Raw genomic sequence first — 23,370 nt, 5'->3', positions numbered from 1 at the left:
AGCACCACAGATCTTAGTCAACACATACATGCTGGCGTGCCAACAGGACCAAATCCAGTAACCTCTATTCTCCTGCCCTCTAACACTACATCGCCGCTGTCACGACTCCTTTGAAGTAACCTCAATTTTTCATGCTTCTGACATGAAAGACGTGTTTCCTGCAGTTCACAGTCGGAGCGTTCCACCAAGCCCTCCACCTTCACACACAGTGGGAACTCAAATATTTATGTGAACTGATGGGGGGATGTCAGATATCTTTATGAGCCCTGACGCTCTCTGCATTGTCTTCCTGTGACACATGTAGGTTACGAGAGTTTAAAAGGTCAATTGGTGGTTAAATGGTTGCTTCCTCAGGGAGGAGGAAGTAACTGGGCTCATCACCAACATCACAGGAGTTTACTAAGACCTGTCCTCTGTATCACTGTCTAACATTTCAGCACATTGGCAACAGGAGAGGGTGTTCGTAGACAGCCTTGAAGCAATTTAAAAGTTAAACACAAGGGAGGATCTTTACAGCTGTTTTTAATGTATGAATATGAAGCTCTATGTTACTTTTAAGGTTATAACGATACCAGAATTTCTAACTTCAACACAATACTAGTCTAAAAAAACAATACGCAATACTTTTTCAATACCATGGCAAAGAGAAAAAAGTCATAAGAAGACAATACAGAATAATTTCTTTCTTTGCACTGAGCTGTTCGACCTGAGAAAAGGTCACTGAACACATACCAACACACTCTAATAATGTTAAAGGAGACATATTGTGCTCATTTTCAGGTTCATTATGTTATTTTAGGCTACTTCTGGAATAGGTTTACACGCTTTAATGCTTAAAAAACACATCAGCTTTCCCATACTGTCTCCCCCCCTCCTGAATACCCAGTCTGCTCTGATTGGTCAGCTCTGACATACCTGAGCCAGCACCGCTAACAACAACAGAGCAGCTGTGCTCAATCAATTATGACTTGTCAAACTAGCCACTAGGCATAAATAATAATGTGTGACATGGTGATGTAGTGTGATGCCACAAAGTCACAGAGTTAAAGGCGGGACTACTGAAGAGCCGTTTCAGGAGCAGGGTTTTCTGTGGGAGAGAGGAGCTTCTGATATTTACATGCACAATAACACATATAAAACACTGACGGAAAGGGCAAAATACCAAAAAGGCATAATATTTTACTTTGAAAACCATTTGTCTGAATTTATGTGGTTTGAATTCCCCAAGATTAGATGTGTCCTGTTATGGACATTATTTTATAATATCTACACTGTGTACGTATGCATCTCAAAATGTCAGCTGATGAGAATTGTCTCTACATTACTTGCAATTTTGTTCTGATTAAAAAAGACTTTAAACATAAAACTCTGCTGCTGTATAAGACCCACCACAGAGATATAAAACCTGCATACGTAAATACTGGGACAAAGGCGAGCATGAATAAATTGGTTGACCTTCCTATAGCTTCAAAGGAAACCTTTTGCTCTGAGGGGAAAATCCCTCAAGATGAGGGTCAAATGCAAGAGATTTGCTCGCCGTTTTCTGGTGTTTGCCAGTAAACACTGATGGAGGCTCTGGGACTGAGCGGTTTAGCAAAAACACAGAATTCTCGAGTGGAGCAATTTGGTTAAAGTCGTCTTTAGCATAACAAAGAACAGGAGCGATAAAAGCTTTAAACTAGATGGAGGAACTCCATATATGGAGGGTAAGAGGATAGGGATTCTGGGCCAGCGCGGGTTTTTTATTTTCTGTCAGAGCACACCTCCTGCATACGTGGATGCATTAGGGAGAGTGGTTGGGAATGAGTGTCTTGACATTAGCAACTTAATGTGAGTGGTCTGGAATCTTTCTAAACGTTTTGCCAAGGACTTGACGTTTCGAGAGCGGATCTATTTCTGGTGAAGTTCAGAGGGTCACGGTGGCTCTGAAAGAGGTTTTTTCCTCCAAAATGAATTAAAGACAAGCAGACAAGGACGTTGGGTGTATCAATGACAGCCCACTTTGGCAACAGGTAATCTTATTCAGCACGTTAAAGCATTTTCTTTCCTACTGTAAAATCATCTGCGCTGTTTCAAGGTCAACATGTACCGTTCATTTTACTCTGTAACTCGACTGGGCTCTCTCGGCTGGCACGCACTGAGAACAGCTGTGTGTGTGTGTTTCTGTGTTGAAAGTGACAAATACGAGCCTCTCAGCACATCCTTGGCCAAGGCAGAGGGAAGAGGGAGAGGTTGTTACCATGGCCGCCAAAGCGACCGGTCACCCTTGGCAGCAGCAGCACTAATTTCCCTCCTCAGGCTAGAGGAGGCAGCGTGGTGCATATTTACATATTTCACAGGTTGCTGACCAATAGGAATTTATTATCTCAGACAGGCAAAGTGATGATGTATGTAAAGGGAGGATTATAGGCGATGATGACGCAGGTAGGGAATGCAAATCGGAGCAGGTAAGAGAAACCAGGGCACCAGACAAATATCTAGAGCATCAAAAGGTGCTTTAAAGGTGCACTGTGTAGTTTTGGAGAATACATTTTATTCAGAAGGGGAAGACCTTCATTGGCTGATGTTAATGCCTAAATAAACTGAATAAACAAACCGACCATAAAGGACAACACAGTTTCATACTGTTTACTTTGTTTATATTTGGCGGACCCTGCCACCTTTCTAGCTTTTATTACCTAATTAATATTGTAAATATTAACATTTTGATTTTGAATGTCTTCTCCAATACTATATAGTGCTCCCTCAATCTGCTAATATATAGAGACATGGTTTTAAAATAATATCACATATAAGAGGGGGAGAAAGCCTTTTTTTTTTAACATTGTGCTTTGAAACGTTTTACCAAATCAGTTATATACACTTACCATGTTCCTTTATCTAACAATATAGAAAAATAAGACTGTCTTTCTCTAGTTTTTCAAATTTCATGGTCTGATGACTCCAATTCTTCAGGGCTACATGTGCAGGCTACATCCCCAACTGGAACTGGAAAAGCAGCACAAGCGATAGATCCATTGAGGGAAGGTCTCGAGGAAGGGAATGAAAAAATAATCACTTCAGTTCAGTCAACATAATAAGACCTAGTTTGTTTACCTTTCCCACATGGTGTGGGGTTTAAAAGCTGCTGATATCAAACAACAGGCTGTGACCTTTCATATGTTATCCATGTGAGTAGCCATAGCAACCGCAGGTAGGCTCAAACCTGACAGGAGCTAAATGAGTATGGTGGATATTAGACGAAGATATGAAAAGCCACCATCAAAATTAACAGCCGACAATGCTGCCAAGATGAGTAAAGGATTCATACGTTTGTGATTTCCAAAGAATGAAAGGGGACTTTTCCTGGTTGCTTTGTGTGACATGCAGCAACCTGAAGCTGACAAGATTATCTGAACATGAGGTAAACTAGCACACAGGTTTGACAACTCTGACGTGATATGAAGGCGGCGAGTGTAACACAATCCTATCCAGTCCTGTGGGAAATCATTCTCCACTAATGATTACTGATAACAGTCTACATGGCCAGAACATTATCATTTAAGTTATTCCTGTGCGGTTTTGTACTATAAAACATCTCTCACGATTCAAGTTTTTCCATTTCTTGATCTAATGTCACCAGTTTATTAAAACCCTGTTGTATTTTGTTAGGAGTATAAGATTGTTTTTGGTTGTGTGACACATTTGCAGATGTACTCTTTGTCCACCCTGCTGTCTCCTCTCACTTTCTGAGTCTCGTTGACTCACTCACTCAACCTGTCGGGACAGCCTGATGCTGTATATACTGTCTGAAGGTGGGATGAAGAGATGGAGACAAACAATATAAAGACAGACAGGTGCGGCTAGTCCTACCGATCTGTGAACGATTTTCATTTTGTTATTAGTTCACATATGACACAGATGGATTTCTTGCGTTGGAGACACGCCTGCAGTAAGCTGAGATATCATCCGGTGCTGAGGGTTTCAACATGAGACTCTGGCACCTTACCAACCCTGCCAAGAACCACCTTTACTCACAATAATTTACTACCAATGACATGTATGAAAACAGAAAGTAGAAGGATGAACAGAAAACAAAACCTAGTCACGATGAAACATGTCTCTGTGTGGGAAATTTAAAGTAATGACGGTGTCTTTTCAAAGCACCCACTCTCCTCTCCCATTCTTACAATTTCTGCCCTCTTTTCTCCCAGCTCTCATTTGTCTCACTTACAGCAGCTGTTGCTAGGCAACAGCTCACACCCACATATGCATACTTATATCATAAGAGTATAGTCAATGAAAGGACTAAATATAAGTTGTAAAAGGATCATGTAATACGTTCCTACTTGGTCATACACTATAAGGTGATTTTAAAAAACATAGATACCGATCTGTTAAACAATCACAGGAACATGTGTGTGTATTGTGCAATGCATGGTGCCTAGCACTGCTTATACATCACGTTCAAGTCAATTAGATTTAGTTTTGTAACGAGGACCTTGTTGAAAACTTGTCATGCCAGCAAAATGAACCCACAAGCCCGATAACATCTATGAACCTTCAGTGTAGACAAGCCAAAAACTGCCCGGGCTTCAAAGTGCCTCCAGGGAATCAGATTACAGCCGTTCAGTCTACCAACAACTACTGTACGGCAGGTGCACAGGCTTCAACTCAGCTTTTGTTATAGAGTGAATATAAAAGGCAGGGCAGAGAAGAATAAGAGAGTTTAGAGTACAGTAAGACTGAACAAAAGGACGTGTGTTAAAGATACTCTCAGGCATACTTTACAAATTCTTTCATCCTCACCCAATCATGCATACACACATGCAGGGCTGGTACAAGTTAAGACCTGCAGTGAGAGGGTGTGTGTGAGCTGTTTTAGCACCATGTGTGGGAAGACAGACACGACCGGCTCTCTGCTGTTTCTCCAGAATGACACAACAAGGAGGAGAAAGAAAACTGCCATTTGTTTATACGTGACAGATTACGTGGCTGGTAAACTTTGAAAACTGTGCTTTGAAACGTTAGTTCAGTCACGCAGCCGCCCTTATGATGGTCCACAGTGTCCTCATAATTATTCTCACTGTCTTTGCTGTCACATCATTTTCCTCTTTCTCTTATCAGTGGTTGTGTCACATGAATCTGCTCTTTGGACAACACCTTCCTTATTTATTCGTATTTCAGGTATTAAGAATAGCTCCCGGATATTTGTATCTTTACACAATGAGCTAAAACTGTGCTCTGGTTTTGAACTATCACTGTCAATTAATGTTTTCTTTAAACAATGTGTGTGTTGATATATTCCCTGGGCTTTGTCCAGCAGAGTGTCCAGGCAATCAGAAACCAAACCAAAGATGTGCATGTACAGACTAATGATCATAAACCTGGACATAATTATGTAGAGCTGCACTGGTTAATCAATCAGAAGAAAATTAGTTTGCAAATATTTTGATAATCGATTAATCGTTTCAGTCTATTTTTTAACCAAAAATGGAAAAAATGAGCTGTTTCCAGCTTCTTAGATGTAAGGATTTGCAGCTTTTTGAGTCTTTGGGTTTTGGACTGTTAGTTAGACGAATGAAGCAATTTTAAGATGTCACTTTAGGCTCTGGGACATTGTGGTGAGCATTTTTCACAGTTCTTTGACATTTTACAGACTCAATCCATCAATCATGAAAAAAATCTACTGATTAATCGAAAAGAAAAAACAAGCGTGCATGTTAATGTTCTCAGTTGCAAAATATTGATGAATATTCATTGTTTCAAAGGCGCAATATGTGATAATTTTGGTTTAAAACATTCAAAAATTCACTTACTTTTGTCACAGAATGTGAAGAAATAGCACTTGTGACATTATGATGTAAACATACTGTCTTGCGGAGCTATCTGCTGAAGTTTGCATGCTAACCAGTTAGCCCCTGGCCCATCCAAGTTAAAAGTACCAGTGTAAACACTAACACTCAACAGGTCCCCAAGCTCTCAGTCCCAACCGCTAGCTGCACAGCTAACTGAGCTAACTAGCTAACGGCAAATACAGTTAGCAGCAGTTAGTGGTTACTCTGGTGATATGCTGCCCCCCATTTGTTTTGAATGTGAATTTGACAGGTGGCCAATTCTTACATACTGTACCTTTAAGGGCAGTTTTACAAATTGAAAGTATCACAGCTATATGTCTGAAAAATAATGCCAGATAATGGTGAAAATGTCGATCTGTGTTTCCCAAAGACAAATATAACCTCAAGTGTCACGTTTTGTCCACAACCCAAAGATATTCAGTCTACTGTCACAGAAGAATAAAGAAAACAGAAAATATTCACATTCAAGAAGCTGGAATCAGAGAATGTTGACTTTTTTTCTTAGATAATCCAAAATACTCAGGGATTACTGTAACAGTTAGCAACTAAGCAGTTAATCAATTAATCATCGCAGCTCTAATCACCATCATTACAATCATGGTATTAGGCAACACAAGATTTTCCTCCTGCTTGTAAACTCGGAGAGGAAGGAAACATCAGCTTCCTTTGTCAGTGGTGGAATTTTCCAAATAGCAGTCTCCATAAGACCATGGGAAAGTGAACCAGGCAGAAAAAAGGGGGAGCGTCCCTGTGACCTTCCATCCCTGCCATCCATCACTGAGGTGGGATTTGAGCGCCAAATTAAACGCCCGTCTCCCTCAGTCTCCTCCTCTCTTTTACTCCGCTGCCTGCTTGCAAGCCCAAATCAGGACCTATCCGTTAGTCACAAAATGTTCCACAAACAAGATAAGTTGTGTGGCGAGAGAAGAGGAAGCAACAAAACGACAAACGCAGAGAAAGGGAGAGCAAACAGGCAACAGACGCTGACATGGAGAAACAGAAGAGGAGATACAGAAAGAAAAGCTGGCCTACAAACAGAATCACATTCTGCTCCTTCTCAATGAAACTGTGAATAAATGTCACTAGTACCAGCCCATCTCCTTGGCGTAAGTAGCAGGGGATCCCTGGCCTACATGCTGTTAGAATCTCCTCTGCTAGTTTCCCACCGGCCTCTACAGGAGTGCAGCCAGACTGGCACGTGGACTGAGTGTGGCTACAACCCTCCAGCGGCCGTGCAAGGGGCCGAACAGCTGGATCTGTGCCCGGGGATACGAGCTCCATCCCTGCAAAGAGAGGGTGAACTCCTCTCCCTGCTGCATCTTTGCCAGCCATGCAAGGCTGCTGCTGCTGCTGCAAGGGCATCTCCTCTCCAGTCTCCCACCACAGACCCACAGTGGGTGACTGCAGGACCGCCTCTATGAGCAAATGGAAAGGCTGCACCCAACCTGTATGCCATGCTGCAACACTCACTCACACACACAGCAGGTTGCCCTAATACACTCTCATCGGGTATAGTGCCACATTAAAGGAGCACCCCTTTCTTCATCAGAGAATATGAAAGGTTGATGAAGGCATGACACCAGGACTGAAAATCACTCAATCTTTACACTCAAGCAAAATGGACCCTCACTGTGCATGGCTCTGAGTGTCCCTCCTCTCATATGCACTGAGCTAACGTCACAACCCACATTCAAAAACCAGACAATCACATCACATGTCCTCCAGCAAATGTAGCACAGTGCAAATGAATGGCAAACCAGATGTGACATTTTAAAAAAAGGGGGGGAAAAAACGAGGAATGTGATCAAAATGCAAAAAAATGAAAGAAAAACGCCATCCTGTTGATGAACACATGAGCGGATCCGACATCATTCACCCTGTTGATGCCAACACAAATCCTGCATGAGCGGAAACATTCAGTCCAAGTGTAGAAAAAAAAAATCATGCGTAAAAGAAGGTGTGCCATTTTTGCGCACCGCTGTGATGTGCCTGCGAGGAGCAGCCTTCTTACCTGAATCGGGGTGAATCTTTTATACATTCTTCAAAGTCCACCGTCATTTTTGCGTTTTCTCGTGTATTCCCACTTCAGTCTGCCAATGTCATTGCCCGCGGCGGGATGTCGCTACTTGAACCGTGCGGATGGTGACTGGTATCCCCTGACGCGCAGCAGTCTGTCGCCCCTCTCCCGGTGGCACCGTGACACAAAATGCGAGCTCAGTGCGCGGCAGGCTGATTACTACTACACACTGCTGCCGCTGCTGCCGAGACAGGCGAGAGGCGTAGCTGCACCGTGGAGACTCACAGAGGAGAGGAGAGGAGAGCGCCGACCAGACACAACCCGCCGCAACACCCCCGGAGAACAGGAGGAATCATGGGAGGAGGAAAGTGACTCGTGAAAGTGACATCAGTAGAATAAGAAGTGTTGCTGGAGTTTTGACCTCTTTTTGACTGTTTACCTTCCCCATGCACCATGAAGTAGGTGAAATTGTGCCAAAAACAGATAATATACCATAAAACCAACAACATCCCCCAAATCTTACAGTAACACTGATGTTTATGTCGGTTTTACTCAAGAAATAGGCCACAATTTATAGCTAATGATCAAAACAATGGAAATATGAGTCCTCTTTTAGAATTACGTTTTAATATTTACAGAAATGATTCTGCAAAAACAGGATAAAAGCTCATTGGTTAAATTCTGTCACCTCAAAATGTGGGCTACTTCCTCAATAATGTTACTTTAAAGTATAAGCCGAGTGAACACACATATTCTGTGGTTTCAATAAAGTCAAATATCTGCCCAAAGTGTTTAAGCCTTTGGAGCTTTATAACAAATGTCGATATTTTTATTTCAATCTTATATTTCTGATCGTATTTTAGGCAATAATTAACTGAAATAAAAGATAAATTAATAATTATCAAGGATTAATGTCAGAAGTCTGTTTTCTTCCTCTTGTCCTAAGCCTCCTCCTGTGGTTCACTGTCTTTACCCCGCTTACAGCTGACACATCTCCTCCGCCTCATACAGTCTCTGGCCTCAATGATTTCAAGGCGGACTGCTCTGCGGCTCGACGACACACACACACCCCCTCTGTGCATCATGACGCCATCGAAAAGCGACCGACGGGACTACAGCCTGAAACGAGTGTTTGCTCGCAGACATCACGAGGAAAACGTTGTACATGAAACTATACGTTCATGTTTGCATGTGTAGTTAATGTTATGTCACATGTATCAGTCTGGACGTACAGAAAGCACGTTGAACCGGCGGCGCGTGTTCAAACATGCTGCCAAAGATGGCTAAAGGCGGGATGTCCGTATGTGGTGTAGCTTGTGTGTCATGCTAACGTTAAATTTCAGTGTGTCTGTTCTTTTATTGAGTTAATATTAAGAGCAACATGCTGATATAAGAGTGATACATAATACACATTAGAGTTACACACTAACCCGCTCTCTTAATGACTCGAGAAGCTTGAACTACTCTAACCCTCTTCCGGACTACAAATCATAACAGTTTCCGTGCTGTCTCTACTGTAGTCTGTCGCGTCCTTCAGCACATGAGTGCTTCACAAGGGGTTTGTGAAAGTCCTCCTTCACTGACTCCTCATCTCAAATAAAAAAACAACCGAAGCAGCGGTGTTAATGTCAGAGTTGTCCCGTTAAAAGGCTTTTCTGAACAAACGGCTCCCTCTTGCTAACACGAACACTATGATCACTGAGTGTCACAGACATCAGGCATCATGCGCAACTGGGCACGTTATCTCGTCTTCTTTCAATACATTGGAACAAAATACAGGTAGGTGATAGTGCTGATGACTGCTGACTGTCACTGATAACTGGTGTTATTGATTCATCCACTGATTAGCATTGTTTCTGCAGCGGTGCGGTCAAAGTGCCTCCACATCAGCTGTGTAAGAAAGGGGTCCAGGATCACTTGGAGGTAAGTTTTACTACTGAAGATGATCCATTATTTAAAGAAGTTGCTTCAAATGTGCAACCCTAGTTTCTATAATTGTGTTCACCCCATTAATAGCAGAAAGGGTAGACTAATAACAGAAGCACCTCTCTGTGTAATGCAATTATATTCATTATTCTACAAATATGTTTGAAAACATGTGTACTTCAACAAAAACATCCATCAGCGCCACAGACGGTGTCAACGTTACAACTCAGACAAAAGCCTGACTGTTCACATGGTTATACAACAATGATAGGGATTTAATTACCTACCAGGTAAACCTGCCTTGAACTGGATCCTCGTCATTCCTCATCACTTTCTCTGCTTGTTTTCTGTCAGCTCTGTTCATCTAGTACTGCGTTTCTAATAAAAGTCATAAAATGCCCCAAAATATATTATAGATATATAGAAAAAGTACACACACACACACAGGAAAGAAGAAAAAAGATCAGACTTTCCTGTCACATTGCGCTGCAGTTCACAGCTCTATTTGATATCTCTTTATTCTGTGTGTTGATGCAACTCATCTGTCTGACTATTTGTGACTTCAAAAGTTCAAAAGTATTTCTTTGAAAAGTTTTTTTTGCAATACAAAAACCCACATTTTTAAAAACCTGTTTGATGTCTCTGATCTCTCTGTCTGTGTGCAGGATGCTATAAGGGGGCTGAAGCCGATCAACCAGGTGTCTCTGTCAGTCTCCAGCAGGACAGACACAGGCGTCCATGCCCTGTCTAACTCCGCCCACTTTGACCTCCAACGTAGGAACAATAAGCCGCCTTTCACCGAAGACGTTCTTGTTGACGCCCTGAATTTCTACCTGAAGTCGGAGCAGATCAGGTGAGTCAGGGCTCCTCAGATGCGTGTGACATTTAAGAAGTGCTGCCATAAAATTTCAGTGGTCAGCTCTATATGTGATATCGGTTATTTGGTTGTCGTATGCATGTTTCTCTTGATCAGTTTTTGAAATGTTCTTACTTCTTAAAGCGGCTACAGTGGATATAAATTAATGTCACTGCCAGGGTCAAACCAACAGGTGGCTCTTAAGAATGGATCAAAGTGCGATACCATGAGAGGAAATGTAAAGAGATTCATCATTCATCAGAAGGGACAATGATCTTTACAACTTACTGATCTGTAGACTTGGACATGTGGTCAGAACTGAACTCTACTAATAGATAGTTGGTCACATAGGACTCGGGACACTGTTGTGTTTAAAACATCAACATCATACATATACTGTATTTAGATCTATGAAGCTCAGCACCTGGCAAATAACTTTACACTGTGATCTGTGTCCAGATGTAATCCATATACCAAATGTTCAAATCTTGCCTTTGCGTTTACACCTGGCATTTTTAAAGCATTCTTCTTATGCTCAATGAAATGAGATCTCTGTCCTCCAGTGCAAGAACCTGCACGTGGGTAACCTGAGTTGGCTGCAATTCAGCCCCAGACTCCCTTAAAAAAACATGGAGTTTTGTGAGTTGTTGAGTCAGGGGGACTTTCTAAACTCTGTGAAACACTGCCTACGATAAATTCTTTATTATTTGTCTCATCTTTTGAATTCAGCAAATGTAATACATTAAGTTATTCCTTTCTTTGTATAAAAACAGTTGTTATTGTCAAACTATTGTCAGTTTGTCCCAGTGTGTTGCAGTGCCGACATGTAGGCCACTCTATGACTAGATAATATGCCTTGTAAACAGCAGGTCAGCACACGCCATCACACACAGTCATTATTTACCATTTATCATTCACTTCCCACCTGTATTACTTTCATTATTATGCAGTTCTGTTTTGGCACTTGTATAGCACAGAAAAGACGTATAAACAGTACTAAGTGGTGTGTTACATTCAACCTTCCCACATGCACATTCCCCAAATTTGAACAAAAACTTATATTTTATAGTAGTCTTAGTTAAAACAGAATATCTTTATTAATGTTATGTTGTGTACAAATGCCAGCAAGTTGTATGGATTGAGTTTACACCTGCCTAAGATCTGAACACAATGTGAGCCAGACGACTTCCAGAGACATAAAATGACTAAATATTTGCTTTAGAGGAACCTGGGGCATGTTGTTTAAAACCTTACAGCACACAAAAACAAAAACACCCATACATCTATTCTTATATTTATGCAACCCTGCGAGCACCGCCTGAGGACACGTCTCCTTAACAGTAGATCTTTGTGGATGTAAACACTCTAACAGTTGACATATAGATGGTTGAGTTCACCTGTTGAGCATTTAAAGGCAGAGCAGCATGAGTTGTGTGTAAGTATTCCAAATCCTTGTTGGTCGTGTCCCATCTTCTCATTTCCCCCCCTTTGCTTTTCTTCACCTAATCTTTTAATCCCTTTATTACACCTCAATGCATTATTCAATGCCATAGTCACTCTGTTATGAATACTTTGCTTTAGACTGCTGTGATCGTACTTTGTGATATTTCTGTCTGAGACGCAAACCGAGAATGTCTAAGGAGACAGACAGAGGCGAGGGGTAAAGGAGAGTCGGCGAGAGAGGGTGAGGAGAGACAAACAGATATTGACACAGTGTGGATTCAGACGGAGGAGTGAGAGTGTGAAACAGAAACGAGCCATTTGGGAGACGGAGAGGAGAGAAAGGAGAGGAGGGAGGAAAGGGAAGCTCCCAGCATCCCGCTAATCCCTAAACCTGCAGAGAGAAGGTTAGAAAGGATTATCCCTGCTCTGCTTTTTGGTCTATAGCATCCATTAGTACACACACACACACACACACACACGGATACACTAGCTAAATGGAAATTACCGTCTTGATTAGCATGTGAAACCTGCAGAGAAATATACAGCACAAACACACTTTTTGTTCTCAGCGGCGGTATACATTATGAGGACGCTTTATAAAACAGAATTATTGATGGGCTCTGAACTTCCTTATATACACTGTGCCAAAAATACGCAACCACCAGTAATGTTCACACACACTCCCTCTGCTCAGATTGGATAGAAGATTTCATTCTTGATCTGGTGATGAAAACACACTGTCAGATCTGGCGCCCCGAACCATCTTTTCACAGGAACCAAAAGGAGTTTTTTGTTGCAGCAACAATCAGACTGTGGCTCCTGGCTCGTCGCTTTGGTCTGCCGCCTCCTGAGAGAGAGTGCCACATCAAGATTTAAACGTAGACTGCACGCTGTAAAAAATGTCCCACCAGTCGTGGGGTTCACTTGCCGTGAAATAGGGGCCTCAGTTAGCCTAAAATGAACAGCCCTTTCTCCCATCAGGGGACACTGCTGAGTAGTAAAATGGTGCCATGCCAAACAATGCCCCAGTTCCCAAATGTGTGAGGCCACGCTTTGTACGCTGCTTATGAAAATTTTATGTGTGTGTGTGGTTTAGGGGCCAGGCAAAGGTTGTCACTTCACATTGCAGCGGGCGCTAAAGGCAGACGCAAGGGTTTCCTCTGCCACGTGTCACACTCAATCTCCTCCCCTGGAAACGTAACCTAGTTTCTCTGACTGCGTGCTGGCACACACAAACACACACACAGACTGTACATGCAGAAAATGAGCATGTGCACATACATGGGACGTGTCGACTAGCTAATCACTGTTAAGTTCTACATGCTCGTACGTGCTAACAGGCCCCCTTGTCACCTCCTGCTTTCTCTAACATACAACACACACGCTTAAATGAATGCACACTCTTTGTTTAGTTCTGTGTGTGTTGGTGCAAACACAATCACACGGGCACAGCTGGCTGCAGCTCTTTGTTCTGTCAGTTTACACATGTAAGCATTTAAGACTCTCCACTCGTCACTGTGTCGTCACTGTACTACACTGTACATCTCTGCCTTATCGAAGAGGGATTTTACTTTCGTTATCAGCTGTGAACATAAAGAATCATAATAAAATTGACCATTTAGTGACAGTAGGTTCGTGTTGTGTTGCTCAGTTATCGTTTGGACTATTTGCATAGAAAATTGTTGCCGCAGCGAGAACTGAAAACCCTCTCTCTGTCCTGGAAGCTCAAAGGTTATGGAGCGTTTTATATTTACATTTAAGCCGAAGATATGGTTGTGTTGTTAAGATGCACTCTTTACTAAACCTTGTATTATTGTCACAATACAGAAATTTCTAACTTTGATACATTAAGTTGAAAAATATCCATATTTGATACCATGTCAGGAAAACATTGACACACCATTGGGTACTGTGATAGTAGTTAGTAGATAGTAAATAGTTCAAATTCCCTTAAAGTGGAGGGAGGCAGCTCTCAAATTCCCCCTCCTAGTGTTTCCCTGTGGTATTGCTGTTGTTGCTGATGTTGCAAAGACAGCGTTAGCAAAAAACAACCACAAACACACCTGGTTGTATTAATAAGTAGGCAGGTACCTACTTATCTTATAGAAGGAATGATGGCTTTAAACCTTCTCATGTCCTGATGGTAAGAGGAAACAACGGGGGAACATGACATAACACCGGAGCACTCTCCATCGAGTGAACGGCCGTCTGTTGTTCAGTTTCTATCACTCTCCCTCTTCACCTTCTTTGGCTCCCAGGGAAAAAAATGCCTCTTCTTGTTTTGCAAGCATAATGGCAGACATGCTTACTCTGTGCCGTAATGGGACCTTCAGCTTTGCAGGAAGAATTGAGCCTGGTGGGCCGGCCGGATAGCTTAGTGAAAGTGAGGTTTATAGGGAACCAATCTATACGTGTATGGTGTCATTTGTTTTTACAGCCATTACAACGTGCAATCGATAATTACTTCAGTTGTTAAAGCACAGAAGTTTGATGTTTGAGTAGAAACATTGTGGATTGTTGTGTGGGGAATAAGTTGCCATTTAACTTAACAAAAAGTAGATTTCCATCCAAGCTGCCAGTGAATGATTTAACATTTTCAAAAGTTTTACACAGTTGATGTTATTTGCTGTAGCAGCAGCCATGAGCACAGCTGGAATTCTCATTCAGTCACTTACAATTATCATGAAAGCTTGAACAGTTTTGAAAAGTTTGTTAACCACACAGCCCAATATATTCAAATCTTTTCTTCGTCAAATTCTTTGTAAAGCTTTGATGTTTTAATACCCAGCACTGTTTGGTTCATCGTCTCAGCAGCCGCACTTTTCACAAAGTAGCTTCGGTTACATGTGTCGGACTTTGATCAGATGCCAGTTTTGTCACTCTCACTCGTTAATAGATCCACGCTGGTTGATTCAATCGACAGAGGAAATTGTGTCTGACTGCATTAGAGTTATTACATGATCCATCCCTGCCTGTGTGCACAGATACACAGGAAGTGTCTCGTGTTAGCCCTGATGGAGTCACATCAGAGAGCTCCAGCCTCTTGAGTCTGTTGTGATGCTGACTGTGTGAGCATGAGCGCTTGGCTCTTTCGGCTTCTTGGCAGCACTTTAAGGACTCTGACAACGGGCGTGCTTTTGTGTTAAAAGCTGCAACGCTGGCATTTTGGACAATGACTTGTGCACTGTTTTTCTTGTTGGCAGTACAGAATGAGAGTGTTAACACCATCTGTGTCTGGGGACGGCTTCAGTCTGAGGGAGAAATGATGCACTTCTCAAAACAATTGTGTCTGGTTGTCTAATGCTTGTGTAAACATTCACCAGGATTAAAATGTTTAATATTATTTTCTGTGATTTTTGAAGAGATTACTACTACAATATCAATTAAAGGTGCCATATGTAGTAATTTTAGTTTCAAGCAGTATTAATAACTCATCATAAAACACATTTTAGAAAAAATATCAACATATTATTAACAAATAAGCATTCTGACATTATTTTAAAGATGTTTATGTATTGTGTTTCAGATATCTACTATTGAAATTAGCAGCTAGCATCTAGCCCTGGCCCGTCCTTTTTCAAAATACCACTCCAAGCTCCCAGTTTGGACCTCTAGCTGCATGGCTAACTGAGCCAATTAGCTAATGGCAGCTACAGTTAGCAGCAGTTAGTGGTACTCTGGTGATTTGCTGCCTCCTACTGGCCAATTCTTAAATATTGCACCTTTAAGGTATTTGGTCAAAGACATTGTGATATTTGATTTTGCCGCCCAGTCCCAGCATTTATGAAGTGCTTTTGAGGATATTTCAAAATATCTAAATACATATTGTGTCGCAGTATTACCTAAAAAATCGGAATATTATTTAAAGCCAGATTGCTCAGCCCTGGCAGAGCTCAAATTTCCAGCTTTTCGGGCCTGAATAGACGTTAGCTTTTAAACTAGCTGCTCTTTTGTCACTCTGCCAGGGTCAACCGTGTCCACCGCGTGCCTGATAATTTCCATGCCCGTTACCGTGCCCAGTCTCGGACATACGTCTACCGGATAGCCCTGGGCACCAGCCACCACTCTCTGCTTCCCCTCACAGAAAGCAATCTCTGCTGGACCCTCCGCAACACGTGAGTTATCCTGCTTCATACACTGTCCCTCCCTCCCTTCATTCACTCATTGTCTTTCCATCCCTGCCTTTGTGTACATGATGATTTCCCATAAGAAATGAAAATCAGGCTCAGACTCAAGCTCAATCTAACAAGTAGGTCCAGACACACAAACACACGGACACACCCTCAGTAAGCTCCCGCCAAGCCTTGCAGAAACAATGGCACGTTAAACACATGAATAATCCACACGTGCCGCGCCGGAACTGCAAATTAGGGCCAGTCAAACAAAGTGTTTTATCTGAGCTGACATCTCAAAAACAAACAAAGGAGATGTAGGGAGAGGATGGAGATGGGGATAAGGATGGACAGGGTGACGAAAGAGAGGAAGAAACATATGAAACGGCGAGCGCCTCACAGCTTAGACGATGTTCTTTTAGCTGTGATTGGAAGGAGGGAGCGTGAAGAAACACATTTCAGAGAGCGCACGTACGAGCGTATGTCTGCGCTTCACTTTTTTGGAGGGAAAGTAGGGCAAGATAAGCTGCGGGCTTATATACATGCAGAACAACACCCACGCACATTACTCTGACTGTGTGTTTATTTTACTCTCTCTCTTTCTCCCTCCCATCCTTCTCCTTCTCTCCACAACATTTTGTTCTCTTTTTGTCTTTCTCCATCCCTCCCTTGTTCCTCTCTCTCTGAGTCTCTGCTTCGTTATCCCTTCGCTCATTTTCAGCATCCATCTCGTCCTTCCAGCCCTGAGCGTCTCTGCCTCAGCAGCCTCTCTCTCTCTCTCTCTCTCCTCTCTTTGATCTGCCTCTCCCTCATCATAATCGCACCCCCCATCTCTCCCACTGCAAAAAATATTCGTCACCGCTCAGCTTCATTTCAATGTTGAATTTAGTTGTGAAATCTTGCATTTGTCAGAACACGTGTAGTCCTTTTTTCATCTCTTTACTTTTTCAAGAATGGTTTGAAATCCAGTGATCATATTGCGGCAGAGTTTTTAAATCATTTATTGCATTAAAGCGTGTAAGCAAACTTTCTTTTCTTCCTCAAAATTTGTATACATATTTTTTTTAAACATAGCACCTCAACTTATCTCAACTCCCCGGTGAAGGTAAAAACATAAAAGTTTCGGGCAACAAACTCTCTGACAACCACTACTTTGTCTCAACAAGGGCTGCAATGAACAGTTATTTACTCACAGTATTTTCGATTAATTGTTTGGTCTTAAAAACATGAGAAAATAATAACATTTTCTTGAAGCCCAAGGCAACCTTAGATTGCTTGTTTTGTCTGACCATCACTCGAAAAACCCTGAGATATTAAAGTGATAAAACAAAGCGTTTTAAGAAGCTTGAATCAGAGAATATTTGGCATTTTATTTTTGATTAATTTTCTGTTGAATGACCGATCAATTAATCGGTCGTTCCAGCTCTGATCTCCACAAATAAAAAGATGAAATTAAAAATAATTATAAGTAAACGTGTACAATAGAGATAGACAGTCAGTTAGTTGATTAATTAAAATCACAGCAACACTACGACCCACACCAGCAGCTCTGTAAGACTGTTACAGTGGTGCTTTGAGCTATGCTAACAACAACACTAACAATGCAAACACATGCTGATGTCGACCATGTTGAGCGTGTTAGTTTAGTGTGGCAGCATGATAACATTTGCTAATTGGCACTATACTCTTGATGTGATTTCTTCCCTTTCAAACTTTCCCCTTGAACATTTTAATACCAAGTCATGAAGGTGTCGACACACTCGATCTGGGAAGGTTCAAGCATCTCTTAAAAAAAAGTTAACACTTAAGGCAAGAATCAATCAGCTGTTAAGACTGTCATTCCAGTGCTCTGTCACATCTTCATTCATGACTCTCATGCTCAAGATTTTAATTAGTGAGTCCCTCAGCACACTCCTCCGTTTCCCTGCTCGCTGTATCACTCGCTCTCCCTCACTCTCTGTCAGATCATATTTAAGCAGAGACAGAGACTGTAGAGAATCTGAGCATCGGGCCCACTCCCACTCTCTGCCTCAAATGAGCCGGTCGCCGACATGCTCCGCTCTCTCACGTGGCACTGTGCATCAGAAAACTTCATATTATATAAGTCAGCCAATAAATTATTCTACTTTGAGAGCAGGAACACGGAGGCCTGAAAACCCGCCGGGCCTAATGTGTGCACCACGTCGCTGCTGCATGACCCTGCTGTTCAGGCAGGTTAGCTCTTGGGTCATGTTGCAATATCACAATGAGTCTGCAGAAGTTAACCTCAGCTGCCTGTTATTAACACCTATATAAAATGTATTGCTTTTTATGATGCCTATTAAAATTATGCCTGTCACCAGGGAGCTGGATGTGGGAGCCATGCGCGAGGCCGCCGCCCTGCTGGTTGGGGTTCACGACTTCAGCAGCTTCAGGGCAGTCAACTCTGACATGCCTTTTAAAAGCCCTGTGAAGACGCTGGATGTGGCCAGCATACGGCCAGGAGGCTCTTTCGCACAGTCACACTTCCACAGGTAGGCTAGTTGCACTAATCACATTGGCTCCCAGCATTCACTTTGGTGCCACTTGGGTGTGGTTGACAGTGCAACAAGCTGTCAACCAACCATTAGCATGTTTTAACCTGATAATGATCCCATTGTGAACAGTTAGCAAATGTATAATATGTTTCATAGCTGTTTCTTAACTTCCAGTCTTAATGTTTAACTAACCTTACTGTCTGCTTGATTTTTTTAGCTTCATATAATACCAAAATATTATCTCAGGTATGAAATTGTTTTGATTTACTCATCTAACTAACAAGACGGCAAATAAACATAATTCTTTAAAGGTCAAACTAGTCTTTCAAAAAAAGGTGATACGGAGGCACATGGGCAGCAGTACTTCCAGCTTGTTTGTGTGTTTTAACGTACACATTTGTCTGAGTCTGCAGGGAAGAAGCCTTGAAGGATTGACCTTTTTGAACTGCTTCTGCCACTTCTTTTCATCTGCCAACAATGAGCATTACTGGTTGGACTTGGTGCCAACAGGGACAGAAACCAAGGATGCTAGCATGAACCTCTGAACCCACTGTGCCCTCCAGCAAAGCTTATCGTTGGCAGGTGAAAAGAAGTGGCAGGCTGTCACAGAGATAGCACATGGCTCTCTGCAGCGTCCCCAGGCCAACAGTGGAGTTAGCAGTAAGACAGTGAGCAGGAAATTGACTATTCAAAATTGGAGAAATAAGCCCTGAAAATAAAGAAATTATGCATGTGCTTCTCCACTCCCATAAAAATCAATCTTGTGTTTCTCAATCTTGCATCAACTGATGCTCAAGAAGTTGGGCAAAGTTTTGAATCATTTACAGTCGCTCCACTCAGGGAACTGGGCATGTACAGCGCCAAAAATTTCCCTTTCAAGCTTCAGTCGGACTCAGTGGCGTGTCCGATGTGATCTAAATCACAGGTCAAATAGACACAAAATGTATGTTTTCCAAATGAAAAGGCTAAAAAAAACTTCTATGTGAGAGCAGCCTGTCCCAGGTTCGCTAAAAAGATAAATATCACTCAAAATCTGCTTTTTATTATCACAGTAATTAAAGAGAGAGAGGGCCATGTGGGCTTTGGGAGATTACACATCCAGGGGGGTCACTCTGCATGCCAAATACCACTTTCATTGGCATGAATTATATTCCCTGAAAATATGGTGCTCAATATGGACATGAGCAGCCTGTTAGCAGTTCAATGTCACATAGTCCCTTTAACCCCCAACACACGTGGTGCATTAACAAGCTGTGAGCATCAGGGTTACAGATCTGGATTTAAAGTGTCATGGTTTAATCTTTTCATGCAGTGCCGTGTTTATTTTGACCACAAGTGCTGAATTATTGAAGAGCAAAAGGTTGAACTAAACTTCTGAAACAGACAGCTGTTGTATATGAGGATGAGTGTGATCTCTGTTCAACATGGTAAACATGGGATGTTAATCCCTCCACAAACAGTTGATGTCACTGTCAAACATAAGTGAACAGTGCTCCATTCAAAGCATTGTGTTGGCCATACTGTGCATTAGCTGTAAGTGTGTTCTGGTTGTAGTAGGATTGGTTGCATTGTACATTATACTATACTTAATATGTGTATGGTATTGTAGGTATTAAGTTATCATGTTTTCAAGTCCTTTTTCATTGGAATAAAACGTCATAAAATGACCCTCCCATCAGCCGCAGCTGTGCTTTGTGTTTAGTGCTGATTAGCAAATACTAGCATGCTAAAAGGCTTCATTGTACCTGGTTAACATCAACATGTTAGCATTGTTTTTGTGAGTCTGTCTGCATGGATTAGCATTGTTAAGCCACTTTTCCACCAAGTCATTCCAGTTTAGCCTAGTTACACATGAAAACGGTTATTTTTGCATGTCCATGGTCAAAAGTTGTCAATGGTACCAAAATAATCACTCGAGTCCTGTTTTAGTTTAGTGTTGCTGTTAGCATAGCTCAAAGCACCGCTGAAGAACAGCCGCAGATAGTCAATCACATATTTTCCTTTTTATTAATTGACTACCTGTATATCAAAATTTTGATCTCATAATTATTCATTTTTCTATGTATTTGTCAGCATTGTCAGTGTGAGCATGTTAGCATGTTGATGTAAGCATTAGCTCAAAGCACAGCTGTACAGTCCCACAGTGCTGCTAGCATGACTGCAGCCTTTTGGTCATGTTGTTCAAGACTTGAACAATTAAACAATTGTCAAAATGGCTACAAATGTATTTTGTGTCAATTAAATAATTGATTAATCAATTAATAATGTTAGCTTAATGTCAGGCTGCTAATTGCATGTATTTGTGTCTCATTCTGTCATTACCATATTAAGAAATTCATCAGAGAAGACACACACACAGATGCAACATGAGACACAGCCTTTGTCTGCTCGTGAACATATACTGTCCCTCTCCAGAGTTCATGAGCCAACAGCCCTGCTATATACATCTGTCACTGCACTCCTTATATGTCAAACATAATCAGACAGCAAGCGTTGAGTCAAATTTGCATTTGACCCAATTCTTCCAATGTGCCTGTTTGCTCCCCAAAATATAAAGTCAATCAGTCTTGGAGGGGGAAGCCACCATGACTTTAAAGTTGAAACTAGAAACATCAATGAAAAGAAAAATTGAATGTCAAATAAAAATTAAAAAAAAGAAAACAGCATCATATTTTTATGGTATTACATATAATCCTGTTGGGCCTAAGCTGCAGCGTCGTATTCAGCATGTGACATTTAAACAAATCTGTGCACGAGGAGGGTCCCCGGCTCTATCTGATGTCTGGCATGAGCATGAATGTCACTTCAGCCTCCAACTCTGTCCACCCAGCGGGGGGAGAGCATTGAAGTAGACAACAAAAGAGAGATGAAGCAAAGACGTGTCTTACCATATAGCAGACATTAGAGGCAGGAGCCTTTATCAGCTGGAATGAATAATTCACTCTCAGAAGATGGATCGGTCTTAAGAAGTACATTTTTATAGAAATATTTATCATTTGTAGGCGTCAGTGTGATCCATACTTGCTTCATTACATCTGACATTCAAGATTATTGTTTTTCTTCTGAAATGATATTTGAACCCTGGTGGGAATATTTTAACCATTCTTTAGATACCTGTGATACCAGGTGCTGTCAGGCTTTCAGGACTTAATATTTTCTTTGCACCAGACAAAGCAAAGAAAAAAACATCTGTGACATTTGTGTTGTTTTTGTCTTCTTTCCAGAGAGATGCCACTCTGGGAGCTGACTTTTACAAGCAGATCTTTCCTCTATAAGCAGGTTTGTTCCTCTTATTGTCATCAATGATTTAAAATCTAAGTGGCACCATCTGCTGGTGATGACTGAAAAATATGCATCCTCAATAAGAGTCAACCAACATAAAGGAAAACATATAGTTTGATATTTTTTAGTAATGGATTAAAACGTATTGCTCCGGCCCTGTGCTCCAGGTGCGGAGGATGGCAGGGGCCCTGGTGGGAGTCGGCCAGGGGCGGCTCTCTGTGCCTCAGCTGAAGGAGGTACTGGAGGCTCGGGACTCTCTGGCCTACCCACAGGGCCTGGCTGCTCCAGCACATGGCCTCTTCCTCACCAGGGTGGACTACAAAGAGACGGGTGAGGAGGCAGATCCTTAATGTCTGAAGTCAACTTTTATATATATTAGGTCTTAAAGGTCATTCAGTTGGAACAGGAACAGAACACTTACAAACACCTGCTGGGATGTATAGTGTCAGCTATTCTCTGCACGAGCCCTGTCATAAATACCATGCTTATAAATAGGTCTGTACTAGGGACTGTTTTCATTTTCAATTAATATGTTGATAAATTAAATGATTGTTTGGTCTGTGAAATATCAAAAATTGTAAAGGATCAGTTTATTTGACCCGTGGTGATATCTTCAAACAACATGTTTGTTCCAACCAACAATCCAAACCTCAAAGAGATTCACGTTTTTATATTCTGATCATATAAAACCAAGAACAGGCAGCATGTCCTCACTTTTGAGAAGCTGGAAACGGCTTATGTTTGCTGAAAAAAAAATTAGACACAATCAACTATCAAAAAAGTTAAATAGTTTTGTTTCAATCAACAAATCTTTTCATCTTAACTTACAAAGTTAGCACCATCAGTAAGGTGTTGATTGAATTCAGACATTTTTTTTAGGTTTCATTATTTCAGAGTGAAAAGTAAATCTTTCCCTCTCAGGACATTGTACAGATTTATTACGTCTTCCTGTCCCCCTCAGACCTGCAGCTCTCACCACAGACATCAGAGGAATCATCGAGTGGAAACTCAGAGGATTGATCCACTCGGTCACATCGACAAACTGTGTTTCCATACTGCTGTATGCAATGATTGTATTAAAGTTTTATATTTCTATGCATATTTCTTCGTATGGCAGCTTTACTCTGAGTCAGTGGCTCTTGCTTTGAACATACCTTTTCCACACACAAATAAACATTCGAGCACATACAGATGAACATCTACATGTTCTTTTATTTCAACATATTAAGAATACATAACTGTGTCCATGAATGCAGCTCAGCTACAGAATACCACACACCTTGAACCTATCAATGTCTACACATGACCTTCAGGTTACAACAGACAACTTGCGTCAAGCCTAGTTAGGCAGTATTACTCCTATGTATACATGTATGAACTG

At 41.6% G+C, this 23,370-nt stretch overlaps 2 protein-coding genes across 3 annotated transcripts in view; one reads left to right on the top strand and one right to left on the bottom strand.

Moving 5' to 3' along the window:
- Window positions 1–8,110, bottom strand: part of LOC311255425 (arf-GAP with coiled-coil, ANK repeat and PH domain-containing protein 3-like) — a 63,682-nt gene extending 55,572 nt beyond the window's left edge. The window contains exon 1 of the mRNA XM_084349893.1: window positions 7,849–8,110. Within this exon, the coding sequence (XP_084206019.1) occupies window positions 7,849–7,895 (47 nt within the window). The 5' untranslated portion in view covers window positions 7,896–8,110. The remainder of the gene's footprint in view (window positions 1–7,848) is intronic.
- An 847-nt stretch (window positions 8,111–8,957) lies between these two features.
- pusl1 (pseudouridine synthase like 1) lies at window positions 8,958–23,036 on the top strand. Of its 2 annotated transcripts, XM_084347518.1 has the most exons (8): window positions 8,958–9,633; window positions 9,717–9,777; window positions 10,446–10,633; window positions 16,045–16,194; window positions 18,534–18,704; window positions 21,932–21,986; window positions 22,157–22,319; window positions 22,951–23,036. In XM_084347518.1, the coding sequence occupies exons 1-8, from the start codon at window positions 9,578–9,580 to the stop codon at window positions 23,007–23,009; spliced, it is 903 nt and encodes a 300-aa protein (XP_084203644.1). In that variant the 5' UTR covers window positions 8,958–9,577; the 3' UTR covers window positions 23,010–23,036. The 2 variants fall into 2 exon arrangements, with proteins under 2 accessions (XP_084203644.1, XP_084203645.1); XM_084347519.1 differs by lacking the exon at window positions 16,045–16,194.
- Window positions 23,037–23,370: the final 334 nt, after the last annotated feature.

This window comes from Pagrus pagrus (assembly GCF_965226575.1).
Source record: "Pagrus pagrus genome assembly, chromosome: 3".
Classification (NCBI taxonomy): Eukaryota; Metazoa; Chordata; class Actinopteri; order Spariformes; family Sparidae; genus Pagrus; species Pagrus pagrus.
Note: the sequence above shows the minus strand (reverse complement) of the source record. Positions and strands in the feature narration are given on the sequence as shown.